This window comes from Merops nubicus, unplaced genomic scaffold (genome assembly GCF_000691845.1).
Source record: "Merops nubicus isolate BGI_N331 unplaced genomic scaffold, ASM69184v1 scaffold11245, whole genome shotgun sequence".
Lineage (NCBI taxonomy): Eukaryota > Metazoa > Chordata > Aves > Coraciiformes > Meropidae > Merops > Merops nubicus.
The window spans coordinates 23,951-37,370 of NW_008607734.1; the positions used below are offsets into that span (position 1 = coordinate 23,951).

The window sequence follows — 13,420 nt, forward strand, 5'->3', positions numbered from 1 at the left end:
TTTCAGGCACCATTGAATCAACCGTTAGCAATATAACATAACAATGGTGCTATGCAAATAATAGAAGAGGGAACTTCCTGCTCTGTGAGACACCAAGATTTTCAGTAGTGCTTGATACCATTTGCTATTAGTATAAAGAAGCGTTTGTACCAAGGAGATCTGAAAGTGCTGTGATGGCTGCACTGTGTTCAAGTCAGGAAGCCCTCATGAGCCCTAATAGAAAGGTAACTCACAGAGCAGATATTTTTATTTCTCCAGAACTCAATATGCAGCAATAAAAAGAATAGATACATAAAGCAGAGTACAGTACAACTAAAGTAGAAGAGTATGGCTATCCCAAAGTAGCTAAAATCAATTTCTCAATATCACACTCGTTTTGTCCACGTAGAATCTTAAAATAACCATTTTCTCCCCAAGATTTTCCCCAGGAATTTGCAGCAACCTAAAGAAAAAAAAAAAAAAAAAAAAAAGAGAAAAAAAAATTTTAAAGTTATATTTAAAAATGTAAGGTATAAAATGCAAAAATTAATCTGTTGTGTGAGTTTTTTTAAGAAACAGTTTCTCAGATTTGTTGCACCAGAATATCAGAATGCATCTTTTTCTGATTTCTAATCATTTGTTCCTTTTTGTTTCAATCAAAATTTCAGTTCCAAAACCATAATAAAATGGAATAATATTAATAAAAGTGGAACACAGTTTCTATAAGGCAGTTTGATAAATTGAAGCAGAAATCATTACACAATTCAACTATGGGCTGAAGAAAGTGGTCTTTGAAACAAAAAATGGTCAAAATTCCATTTGCAACTAATCTGTTAAAGAGAGACCGAAGATACGAAAAAGATGACTTTTAATAAATGAAGTTTTATTTAGGTAGCTATTGACACATTGAGCAATTTAGTTTTTGGCAAAGTCAGTAGAAATTTTGCCCCAGATGTCAGTGAAACTACCTACCATAGCCCTGCCATCAGCTACGTAAACTCCAGATTACCTTCTGCTGAACACAGGAATAATGAGATGAGCTGGTAATCATGATCAAGGTGACAAAATCTGACTTATTCTAAACTGCTGAAAACAAATGTGGGGTTTTGTCTTATTTTTCTGATAGCTGGATAGCATTTGCCAACTCTGTTTAAATAGATAGCTTGACTTCTCCATGTTTTAACAAAATATATTGATTACTTTTATTAAGTTTCATTTGCAGGCATCAAAAATACCTGAGTCTTCATGGGAAAGTTGAATAATATTTAAGAATTTGAATAAGATTTGAGACAGAAATGATGGTGTAGGGGAAAACACAGATGAGAGATCAAATGAAACAGTCTTTGAAACTGAGGTAGATGATGCTATAGCTCAAGGGGCAGCATGATAAAATTCATGATACAGAATTGTGCAGAAGATTTCAAGGTGAAAGGAAATAAAATAGATGCAAAGGCAGTGAATTAAAGGAAATCAACTGATTTTAGGTAATCTGTGTTGTAGAGATTTTTTTTCTTCTGTCTCAAAACACAGTACTAAGGATTCACTTACCCAGAACTTCTGTTTACGTCCATTTTTGTCAGGTAATTCTCCCCACCTGTTACAAGAGATGGTACTAGTGAGACCTTTGATGCATAAGTTGACATGTTGTAGCTTGAAACAAGTAACAAAAAAAGAAAAGCTTCTTTAATTTAGTTAGTTGTCCTAATACCAGTATCAGAACAAATATAGAATTTCCATGTTTAAATAACTAAGTGCTGATGAAAATGAAGATAAGTATCGTTCTAGCCACAAGCCAAACTGCCATTCGGGACTACAAAAACTTAATGCAAGACTAATTTTAATTTGTCAAAGCAAAAACCAGTTTTCATTGACAGAATCTCTCCTCTGGAGAGTTTGCCAACTGAACCCAACTGAACTGTATAGGAGTACTGAAATTAATGTGAACACATTTCTTCAATTTAACTGAATATCCCTGGGAACATTTTTATTAAAGACCTCATCCAACACCTTCATAAAAATAGCTGGTGAGTTGGGACTGAAAATGTTCCCAACTTTTCTCAGTTCAAATTAAATTGCTGACAACCTAATCTGTTTTACTGCACAGTGCTAGGGATGATCTGTAAACTTACTTGATGTTTCTTTGACATCTTTGAGGACATGCTAAATGTTGTGGCAATAACCATGAAACCACACAAGGGATTGTCTACACCTGCCAGGTGACAGGACTTTCATAATTGTGTAGTTGTAGCTGGACTGCACAGTGCTCTGAGTTGTTAAGCCTCACTTTGGATATGTATGGGGTGGAAGAAGCTCCAAGGACATTGGATGTAATTCAATGAGCAAAAGCTGCACTGCACTGCACAGCTTAGATAGTTGGGTAGAAATGGTATGCCTACTGATTGCTTAAAGAGCTTGGTCTTCTTTTTGCTATTCACAGGCCGTGATGTTTGGGTGACTATAAAAGGGTCCAAAGAATCAGAAAACCAAAGATGTAATCTTTTGCAGGTTTTTCTGTAAAGAGTGTAGCCAGCAGGTTGAGAGAGGTTTTCCTCTGCTTCTACTCTGCCCTAGTGAGGCCACATCTGGAGTACTGTATCTAGTTCTGGACTCCCTAGTTTGAGACAAGGAAATACTGGAGAAAGTCCAGTGAGGTCTATGAATATGATGAGGGCACTGGAGCATCTCTCTTACAAGGAAAGACTGAGAGACCTGAAGCTGTTTAACCTGGAGAAGACTGAGAAGAGATCTTATCAATGCTTGTCAATATCTGACGATGGGTGTCAAGAGGTTGGGGCCACCTCTTTTCACTGGTGCCCAGTGACAGAAGGAGAGGAAATAGGCAGAAACTGGAACACAGGAAGTTCCATCTCAACATCAGGAAGATCTTCTTTACTTTGAGGGTGACAGAGACCTAGAACAGGCTGCCTGGAGAAGTTGTGGGGTCTCCTTATATGGAGACTTTCAAAACACAGCTGGGTGCAATCCTGGCAACCTGGTCTAAGTGAACCTGCTTTATCACAGGGATTGGACTAGATGATATCCAGAGGTGCCTTCCAACCCCTACCATTCTGTGATTCTGTGTTTCCACAGTTTGAAGTTAATCCTAAAATGCACAGAATGCCATTGACAGGGCATTTATCAGTGTATATCCCACTAATACATGTTTGAGCTGTTCTTGCACTGCTCCATTCACTTTGAAAAGCAATCAGAAAAAGTATGTGCCACACTGTGAATGGGGGTAATCAGGATTTTTGTGTCACCTTTATAAAAAAATTTGAATAGCCATGATGGCATCAGCTCTCCTTGGTCAACAGTGGACACTATTCTCTGCAGAATATTTGCACTTCCAGACAAAGGAAAAAAAGAAAAAAAAAGCCAAACAAATTGGTGACTAGTAGATTAATGAAGTCTGGATTACAGTTACAAGCACAACTTGTAGCTACTGCTCATTAAATGCAAGGAATCATAAAAACACTGTTGGTCATAATGATCATTGAATGTAATTGTTGTTCTTTAAAAAGGTTTCGTGATGCTTTTTCTTTGAATTACCACATCAAAGTTAAGGCATTAGTAATATCTTTTGCAATCTGCAGTAAATATTTGCCATTTCTTTGTGAAATATATTTCAGATAGAATCTGTTACAAGCATAAATTTTTGAAAATAGGTATCTAATAGGCTGTCTGATTTACTATCAGATTATGATTTATTTCTTTCCTCGTAACCATTTTACTAAAAAAATTACATCAGTTGCAGTGTGAAAGTCCAATATTTGTATCAGTCTTACAGAGAGAGGAAAATTGCCTTGAATTTATATTCATGTATTCCTGCATTCAGAACTACACATTATCTCTCCCACTTGTTTGAGTAGGATGATGACCTGTTCCTGCAGACTCACGTTTCTGCAATTAAATATTTTTCTAACATTTCCTATTTTCTTTAAGACAAGTCTTCTAGTTTCATACACTGGTAGAAATGTTTCTAAATGGAAGGAAACTTATAAACCAGAATGGAAAAGGATCCTTTTATTATTATTATTATTATTATTATTATTGATTGTAACATAGCCTTGAGTTTATTTGGACCTTCATCCAAATATTCTGAATTAAAAGACATTAAGTTAAAGTATACAGGAGTGCAGCCAGCGAGTCAAGAAAAATTACTAATACCTTTTACACAGGACCTGACATTCTGCGCACAGAGCGCTGAGCCCAGTTTCAGGCTTGCCCATACAGACAAGACATTGACAGGCTAGAGCAAGACCAGCAGGAGTCCAGTGAAATGTTTGGGATCTGGAGCACATGATGCACAAGGAGTGGCTCAGGGAGCTGGCTTTGTTCAGCCTGCAGGAGAGGTGACTCAAGGGAGAACTATTTGTTGTCATCTGCTCTACAAAGGGCAGGTAAAGACAAGACAGAGCAGACTCCCCTGATACATGCACAGTCAATGGTCGTAAGATGACAGTCACTCTTTTCAGCAAGGGAAATTGCAATAGGAAATAAGGAAAAAAAGTATTTTACAACAAAAGTGGTTAGGCACTACTGAAGTTGGAGGCTGTGGAATAGCTGTCCTCAGAGATATCCAAAGCACAACCTGAGAATCCCCATGAACCTTGAACATAAAGGTGCCTCTGCTTCAAGATGAAGGGTGAAAGTAGATGACTTTCAGAGATTTCAATCTAAAGTGCTCAGTGATCTAAGCAACTTGGTCTAAGATGGCCCTGACAATTTAGGGTGCAGAGATGGACTAAACAACTTCCAGCTTCCGTTAGTTTACAGTTCTGTGAATTATGAAATTTCATATTCAATGTTTAGATTTTGTGCAATAGTTAAATAACTAACTATACTAATAGATTATGATGGGGAAGTGCTTTTGCCACTTTTTTTTTTTTTTTAATGGCTGCAGTCTAAAGAGCAAATAATAATGTTGATTTACAGTTTACTGATCAACACCAGTCTTTAGGATAGTGTGTGAATTAGGAGCAGGACATAGCAGGAAAGGTGGAACGGAGTGTTCACAAATCCACAGAGTGGTAGGAGTTGGAAGGGACCTCTGGAGATCATCTTGTTCAACCCCCTGCTCCAGCAGGTCACTCACAGCACGGTGCCCAGGATCACATCCAGGTGGGTTTGGGATCTCTCCAGAGCAGGAGACTCCACAGCCTCTCTGGGCAGCCTGATCCAGGCTCGGCCACCCTCACAGCAGTGAAATTTCTTCTCCTGCTCAGATGGAACATCCTGGGTTCAGGGTGGTGCCCATTGCCCCTTGTCCTGTTGCTGGGCACCACTATCAAGAGTCTGGCCCCAGCCTCTTGACCTCACCCTTTAGATATTGATCAGTATTGATAAATTCCCACAAACACTGTTAAGATCCCAGTGTTAATAAGCAATGTTAATATGAAAAGAAAACATAATGTTTATATTCTTTTGGGATATTGAAAGCTGTCAAAACAAGAAGGCTTTTAGGATGTGTTGTCTCCATAGGTGCTGACCTTTACCAGCAGCAACTGTGGCACAAGATCCTAGGCCTGTTTACCAAGTCTTGCCTAAAACTTGGCACTCGTTGTTTGGGCTTATTCCAAAGACTGGCTGAGATTCACCAGTTCTCATTTCTCCCAGGCTAACATGCTTCTCCCAGCCTGCAAATGCACTCGGCTATAATGGAAATAGCTGTTGGTTTCTGAACCATGCTCTATACATATTGTTCAATGATGCAGTGTCTGTAGCCACTTGCCAGTTTGATTTGATGTCTTGCTTCTGGGAATAAATGCCTGCTCCACCAAGAGCTTTTTTTTGAGATTCCATGGCTCATTCATACTACTATACCTGCTAAAGGGGAAACAATTCTTTCAGAAAGCCCCTAAGTGAAAAATGATTCTGCAGCAGTATCTTTAGGAAAGGAGAAGATATTTTCTAAAATGGATTTTTCAGCATAAATATTGATCTTTGCAATTTCTCTCTTTTCTTTTTTCTGCCTAAAAAGCTATGCTTCAGTAGTTCTCATTATTTCAGCCTTACTGATAGAGTAAATTCATTCTCCATTGTATCCCTTGGTTGCACCTATCAAATGTCATGGCATCCAAGCACAGATTCCACTTTAAGCTTAATTTAAGTTTACATTCCTCAGAGAAAACAAATATCTAAGAATCTTTTCTGTTGCTAAGGCAGACATCTGAAGGTGAGTTTTCTGAGTTATAAAGAAACATATGATACAAATGAATAATATTAAATTCAGCTTGAATTTTAACTGCTCTTCTACTTGCTGTTCCGAGTACTATTCTTTGAAATATGAAAAAAAAAAAAATAGCTGAGAGGGATTTGTTTAAATGATCAAATAGTATTTAACAATCTGAAAATAAATTCAGAAGAAATGTTAACCTTCCAAAACTCTTAGCCACCCACTAGGCTGAATGGAAACTGAATGGCACAGTATTTCAACAATTCAGAAAATGGTCCTGTTTTGATGGAGTTCATGTCCTGTATGTTTTCTTACATAGACAAGACTCGGCACAAATATCTTTTCCTGAATCTGGGTAATCTTTGAGATTTGATTTCTTTATTTCGTATTTTAAAATAGATATTAGTTGCAAAATTCATTTATCCATAAATTTAAAAGGAGCATTCATGGAAGACACTACAGGAGAAAAATTTAATGTGGGATATTATTGAGAACAACTGTAGAAAGTGATAGCACTCCAGATAATTTTCCTTGGAGACTAAGAACTCAGAGAAAGTGTTGCTTAGTCCCTCAAAATCGTGAAAACCAATATTAAAATAAAATTAAGTATCTAGGAGTATAATCCTGAAGGAGCTAAATAAGCCATTTGGGTTTAAAAGTGAAACCCATGCCACCCACTTTTGGTTCCAGAAAAGTGAGTGATCTGTACAGATTATGAAAGGCACCAGTAGTACAAGGCTATTATTAATTAATGCTAATTTTTCCTTTGGGTGTACTGTAGAAAGACAGAATACCTAATCGTTCCTTTACAATATTTTCCAAAATGTAGTTAATACAGTATGCTACTGTTTTACTGATATCTTCTGAGATTTAAGCAGTACATTGGGATTATTATCTTTAGTGTAATTGTTAATATCAGAACTGGAATTAAAATTTGTCTTTTTCCTGATAGCAAAACACTGTGAGATTTATTTCAAGATTAAAATATTTACATGTATGTGTCCCAGAGTGGTAAAGTATATTCAGCTGAAATGCAGGTGCGTAGGGCTATTGGAGATGGCTTAGGGTGCCTGAGACATTCACAAGTTTCTGACAGATATGACAGAGAACCTATGAGACATCCATGTCCTTTTGGAGACACAGCCAGGTGGGAAGCTTTTCCTACTTCTGCTAGCACCACATATTTGAGGAGGGGAAGGAGGGCAACTAATGGATCTACAGGCAGCTGTAGCTCAGTTGCCCTCAAGTCTCCACTGACTTTACTGACTACATAACCATTTCTGTGATGAGAATTTGGATATCTAGCATATTACACCTGCCTGAATCTCAGATTGAACCCTGACATGATTAACTGCCTACTGAAGTGTGAGATGAGCAAAGGAGAAGACTGGAAATTATTAGGAAACATGCAGAGAATAAAGTGTTAAAATGGGAATCAGGAGGCAATAGAATGTACCAGCTTCCAGAACTGCACAACTGTAACACATGATTTCAGAACAAATTATGGGGAGAATTAAAACATTACAGTCTGAATGACTTGGATTCTGTCTATCTGAAACCACCACGGATAAAATCAAAGAATTTAGAGAAGGTAAAATTATCATAATATACAACATGGAAATTACAGTTCTGATATATATCAGGCTTTCATAATATAACACAAAATCCTAGATGTTACAGTTTGGTTGAACTAAATTAAACCAGGAATGTTTTAAAATCTTCAGCCAATCTAGGATGCACTTTATGTTTTTTTCAAGACTTGGAACAAAAGCTGGTTTGAGGGCAAACAGATTGGCAGGGAAAATGACACTTTAGTTAGTTTTTCCTGTAAAACATCTCTGCCTTAGAGTTTTAATCATGGAACAGAACCTCTTTGTGCTGGGCATTGTAAGTGAAAATGATTTAGTAGAAGAGTAAATACTGTTGCCATTATCTGCTTTCAGAAAGCAATCTAAAGAAAAGAAATATTTGCGAATCTGAAAGGTATCAATATTTTGACTATAAGTTAAAATCAATAGGAATTAATAAATTATATGCACTACTTAAAAAAAAGAACTATGAAACTTTCAGAGTTGTTAGCTGATATGACTTCATTAATACAGTCAATATTGTATCTACTCCTTCAGTTCTTTTTCCTCCTCTGACAGTTCTTGCCCATGGGATCCTGTAGCCAATGCAGCCATCATAATTTTTTCCTAAAGTATACCTATCCACACTACGTGTTCCTGACTAATGACATCATGACCCTGTTGAATTTAATCAGAGATTTCCAGTGTCTCCAGGGAAGTCAAGGCCTTGGAAGCTAATGTGTGTTATAGTGAGCAGCAAGGTACATATAGAGTCTGCTTTAGGTATATTAACAGCATTAGAAAGAGAATCTAAGCAGCTGGGATTAAAAGTAGGGAAGATCATGCATGTTTTAGTAAAAACTATGCAGTGTATGACTATAGTGTGACACTAAATCTGTTAAGTTACTGCTCAGAATAAAAAAATAAAAGAAAAATTGCGAAAAAAATGTCAAAATATATAGACATTAACAACCTAAATGTGTGTAGGGCTCATAAGCCAAGCAGAAAGAGAAACTTCAGAGTCTTATATTACCCTATAGGTAGAATAGGATGAAGTAGTCCAGAAAAGAAGATTATCAAGAAAAAATATCCCAACAATTAAGTAATTTAACTCCCAGTGGAATTAGTTCCCTAGTGGAAATGACAGAGACTGAAAAGTGAGATAAGATATTCTTGGATAATGTCCATTAGAGAACAATATTACATTTTCTGGAAGATGACCAAAATAATCTAATAGTACTTTTCTGTCTCTTCCTTTTGTACTTATTCCAGCTTGATATTTACTCCAAATGAATGACATTTCAAAAGCAAACAGATGCTCGATCTCATCACTCACAGAGAGGGGGATTTTACTGGGGTTATTTCTACAAAGCCTTAGACCATTGATGTCCCCATCTTTGGTATTTTTAGGAAAATTTTTTAACCCTACACCCTCCAAAATTTCCATTTTTATTAAGAAGAAAGATTTTAAGCAATCATTAAGGAGAAAATAACTTTAAAAAGGGAGCTTTCTTCTGCCTGACAAAAATATTCTGTAAGAAACACACTACTTCGCTTTTCCAAAAGAAACTATCATAATCTCCAATAAAAAATAACCTTGAATAAAAAGAAGTAATATCTCCAAACTGCATTCAGTCCCCTTCATAAGAAAAAGTAAGCATGGTATTTCCACTTACTCAAGGGAAACCAGCTCCAATTGTGTCTTTAAAGATAATTCTAGTGCTCTTTCAAATAAAAGAATGAGTACTTGTGTGCTTCCATAAAAGGATTTTCATAATTTTGTGTCCAGTTTTATATAATTGAGACATCTTAGCTGTCCTTTTCAGTAATAACTTTCCCTTGATATGAATTCTGTAGAAGTGGGCCCTGAATGCACAACACTGCCTGACAGTTAGAATACTAGAGTATGGAGACTGTTTCAGTATTCTTCCACAGAATGGAAATTGATTTAATTTGAACAATTCCTAGTTTGTTTTTCAAGAAACTGTACCACTACAATGAAGGTGGACTTCACAAGAGAAGCATAAAGAAAGTTTTCAGAAAAAAAAAAAAAAACATAGTAGTGGATAATTACATATAATTGAACAACACAGGGAGGGAAAAAAGGTAGCAATACAACCCAACACAACAAAAAGTTAACAGTGTGCTTACGTTCATCTTTGTAGGCAAACTGCTGTTACCAGGAGATGTAACAAAGACAGCTGAAGAGTGTTCTAAATAATATAACACACTGTCTCCTTAAGACTGAGGATGTCAGCTAAAAAGAAATAAGGCCTTAAGAGTTAAGAAGCCTCAGATCTCAGGCTATTAATTCCTGCAGATCTGCCAAAGTCAGTGGAAGTCAATGCTTTGCATTAACCAAAGAGTTAAACTCTTTACGGAACACCAGTGCTCTAGGAATCAGTATTCTGCACCATCTTTCTAACTTCTGCCACTCAACAATCTATATCCAGAACAGACTCTTCTCACATTCTGCCAGTCGCCAACTACCAACCAAAAATATACAAACAGCAAAACACATTTTAAAATCACTCTTGCAATTTTTTTTTCAAAACCCTAGAACCGTAGCTATTTAAGTCAATGTAGTGCCTCTATGCTGAATAGACTTTAGCATCTTTACATCATCAGCAAATATGCCTCATGTTTTCTTTCACTATGGACACTACATTTCTCTTCTCTCATTTTTGCCTAGATGGAAGAAAGAAAGCCAGAAGAACAGAAGGAGAAGAAGTTTAAAAAAAAAAAAAAAAAAAAAAAAACAAACCAACAACACTGTTTTTACAGAGAATCTGCTATAGAATAGACTTGATAAGTTTGCTCAGCAACTCTAGCTTAAAAGCATACATCTGAAAGATGAATCTGCTACCAAGTTCATCTTTGATGTGAATTCAGGCTACTTATATTATTAAGAGTCCTTGAAATAAAGGTGACAATTTCACATGCCATTTTTCTGTCATTAGTCTTATTAAAATAACGAAGTCTAGCTGAAAAGTGAAAATTATCACACTTCAACCAATTTGTCTTCCTTAGTTCCACTTCCATTTGCAGGTTCATTGGAGCTCTTTGTTTTCTTTCATGTGTCATTAAGAGTTTTAATTATATGTGTATATACAGAGCTCCATGTATGTGTGAGGGTACATATACACAAATATACATGTGCAAGACATTCTGAAGATACTATCTTATCATAAATACTATGTATCAGTAAGTCATTTTGTTTTTCAGCTACCTTATGATGCCATTACAAGTGGGATTCTTCTAGTCTAGCCTAGACATTTTAATGTCAGCTATGTATGTCTGAGGTTACCCCACAGGTTCTTTCATAATCAGCAAAGAGAAATAAGACCCAACAAAGCAATTCAATTCACTTTAAGACAGATACTAGGCTAGAGCAGCTGACTAAACTTGGAAAATAAAGGGAACCATTGCTGCCTAGCAGAGACATAGGAATCTAACTTTTAAACGTCAAAACTTAGCTGTTGTGAATCCCAGTCTCCGTTTTTCACTTTTCCTGCTTACCTCCCTGTCTCTGCAATACAGACACAGAAACTGCTTGAGAGATCCTGCTCTCTCTAAATGTCAGTGGGGTCAGTCTATCCCATCTTCAGATTGATGAAAGCCCTATTTCACTGTCCAGAGAGAACATAATCAAACCCAAATAGTCTGCTACCCACAACATCTAGCATCTGGCTGTTCCACACTTTCTTCTCCTGCTTCATGGTGTTCAGTCTTTCCCTATTCTCTACCTGAGCCTGATATCATACAGTACCTCACTGGAGATAGATTTGTAGTCCTATCATAGCTGATTTCATAAATAAGAAGCCTTGAAATGATGAAAAACAAGTAGCAGTTTCAGGTTGCAGAACAAGGAAAGACAATAAATGCATTTACAGTCCTTTGAGTCAATGATCAATTAAGCCATTTATATGTGCGCTTCTGCTTTTGTACAAACAGCTCTTGCAAGCTTCACCAAAATTTATTTCCATGTTATGATTCCATCACCTTATATGTTGTACAATTCATGGGTAGATTGAGGCATTCTTAAAAACATTTCTGAGAGATTACAAGTATCAATTCAATATTGTAATTCATTATTATGTCTACCTTTTACAAATATTGGATCTTTTTTACAGAAGTGGTTATAATTTAAAAAATTAGACAACGACCTACACAGAACTGCATTTTTTTACCTTGTGTAAGCATGTGTTTGCTTGTTTTTCTCTCTCCAGTAATAATCTCAGCTAAGCAGAATGCAAATACTCATCAATATTTTCATTTGAAGTCAAACTTCACTGAGATACTTATGAGTTTTTTATTTAGGTCAAGGAATTTGTATTATTCTTTGCTCAAAATATGTTCATTTTATGAATGAATTTATCATTATTAGAAACTCAAGTACACCTAGCGTTATGCTCAAACAATGTCAGTCTTGTCAAACTGTAATTCAGTTTTTACAGTTAAAGACATTTGCAAATGTTTTTATAGGCATCTTCTGGGAGGTCAGAACACATGCGTTAGACAATGAAAGGATGGGTAATTCTTTATATTGCCAGATCCATTGCATTCTTCAGCAATTTTCAATGAAAGCTAGTAAGTAAATGCATTTCCCACGTATTAAACTCTGAAACAGGCTGAAGTTTCTTAAATATCATCACCTTGAGTTTTCTTCTTTTCCCTTCACTTCTCAGGTTCTTATTCAGTGTATCAAACTGCTTGGCTTCCCTCCTACTCAGTATTTTGCACTGACCATTCAACACAATCCTCTGCAGGGAGCTGCCAGTCTCAGTCAAGGTGCTCATTTTTTTTTCTCACAAGTGGGCTGCTATCTTAGTTAGCAGCCTAAAGGCTTCTTTTCCTTGCATAGCCTATCAGTTCCCATTTAAATCAGCATCCACTTCAGCACATTAATAGCCCTCCTCCTCTGTCCCTCCTCAGCCATCACTTTGTCCCCCTGTGCTTAATCGCTCACCCTAGCAGGTTATTCACCATGTATTTGAGGAAGCATGTCTGAGGAAACAGCTGCCATCCTCCTATGCTTGCACCAAGTGTGATTCATAGCCCTCCTAACATCTGCACTCCCAGCATCACAGCAGCTCATTCTTGTACTGAGGCATTTAAACTGCATTGCATATTTTACTGTCTAATTTTAGTGGTTTCTCATGACCTTTGAGATATACCTTAAATACATACACATAAAACAATACACAATAGTAGTCCTTCATAAACAAGCTTTCCTAATTCAGTCCTCCATTTCTTTTATGCTAAATTTCAGTTTCTCTCTTGCTCTTATTGCTTCACCACATTCACTATAAGCGTACTTCAGGAGCTTTTCCTCTACTACTCTGAGCTAAAGCCTTTAGCAAAAATATAGTGTCAAGGGTGATCTTGCACAAGCCTGCTGCTTTTGTTTGCTGCTGTGCCCCTATCAGTCACATTCTTGTAATTCATAGCCAGTAGTCATTTCCACCACCATAGGCGTTTCCATGTCATTTACAAGGATATCTTCACTGAGACCAAAAACACAAGATGCACTTAAATTTGTGACTTCATTTTGTCGAACTACATGTTGAAGATTTCTTAGTAATCTTCCTAGCACATGCTTGAATTTTTATTTCATAATCTAGATCACATGTAAAATATTTGTTTGAGACCCTCCAGTTATTTCTCTATGAAACTATTCAATTGATAATTTAATAAA

The 13,420-nt window shown here is 36.5% G+C and overlaps 1 protein-coding gene across 1 annotated transcript in view; it reads right to left on the minus strand.

Moving 5' to 3' along the window:
* Positions 1–243: 243 nt before the first annotated feature.
* TINAG (tubulointerstitial nephritis antigen) overlaps positions 244–13,420 on the minus strand; it is a 39,936-nt gene continuing 26,759 nt past the window's right edge. The window contains exons 10-11 of the mRNA XM_008940049.1: positions 1,528–1,573; positions 244–442 (exon numbers count right to left, since the gene is read on the minus strand). Of these exons, the coding sequence (XP_008938297.1) occupies positions 332–442; positions 1,528–1,573 (157 nt within the window). The 3' untranslated portion in view covers positions 244–331. The remainder of the gene's footprint in view (positions 443–1,527; positions 1,574–13,420) is intronic.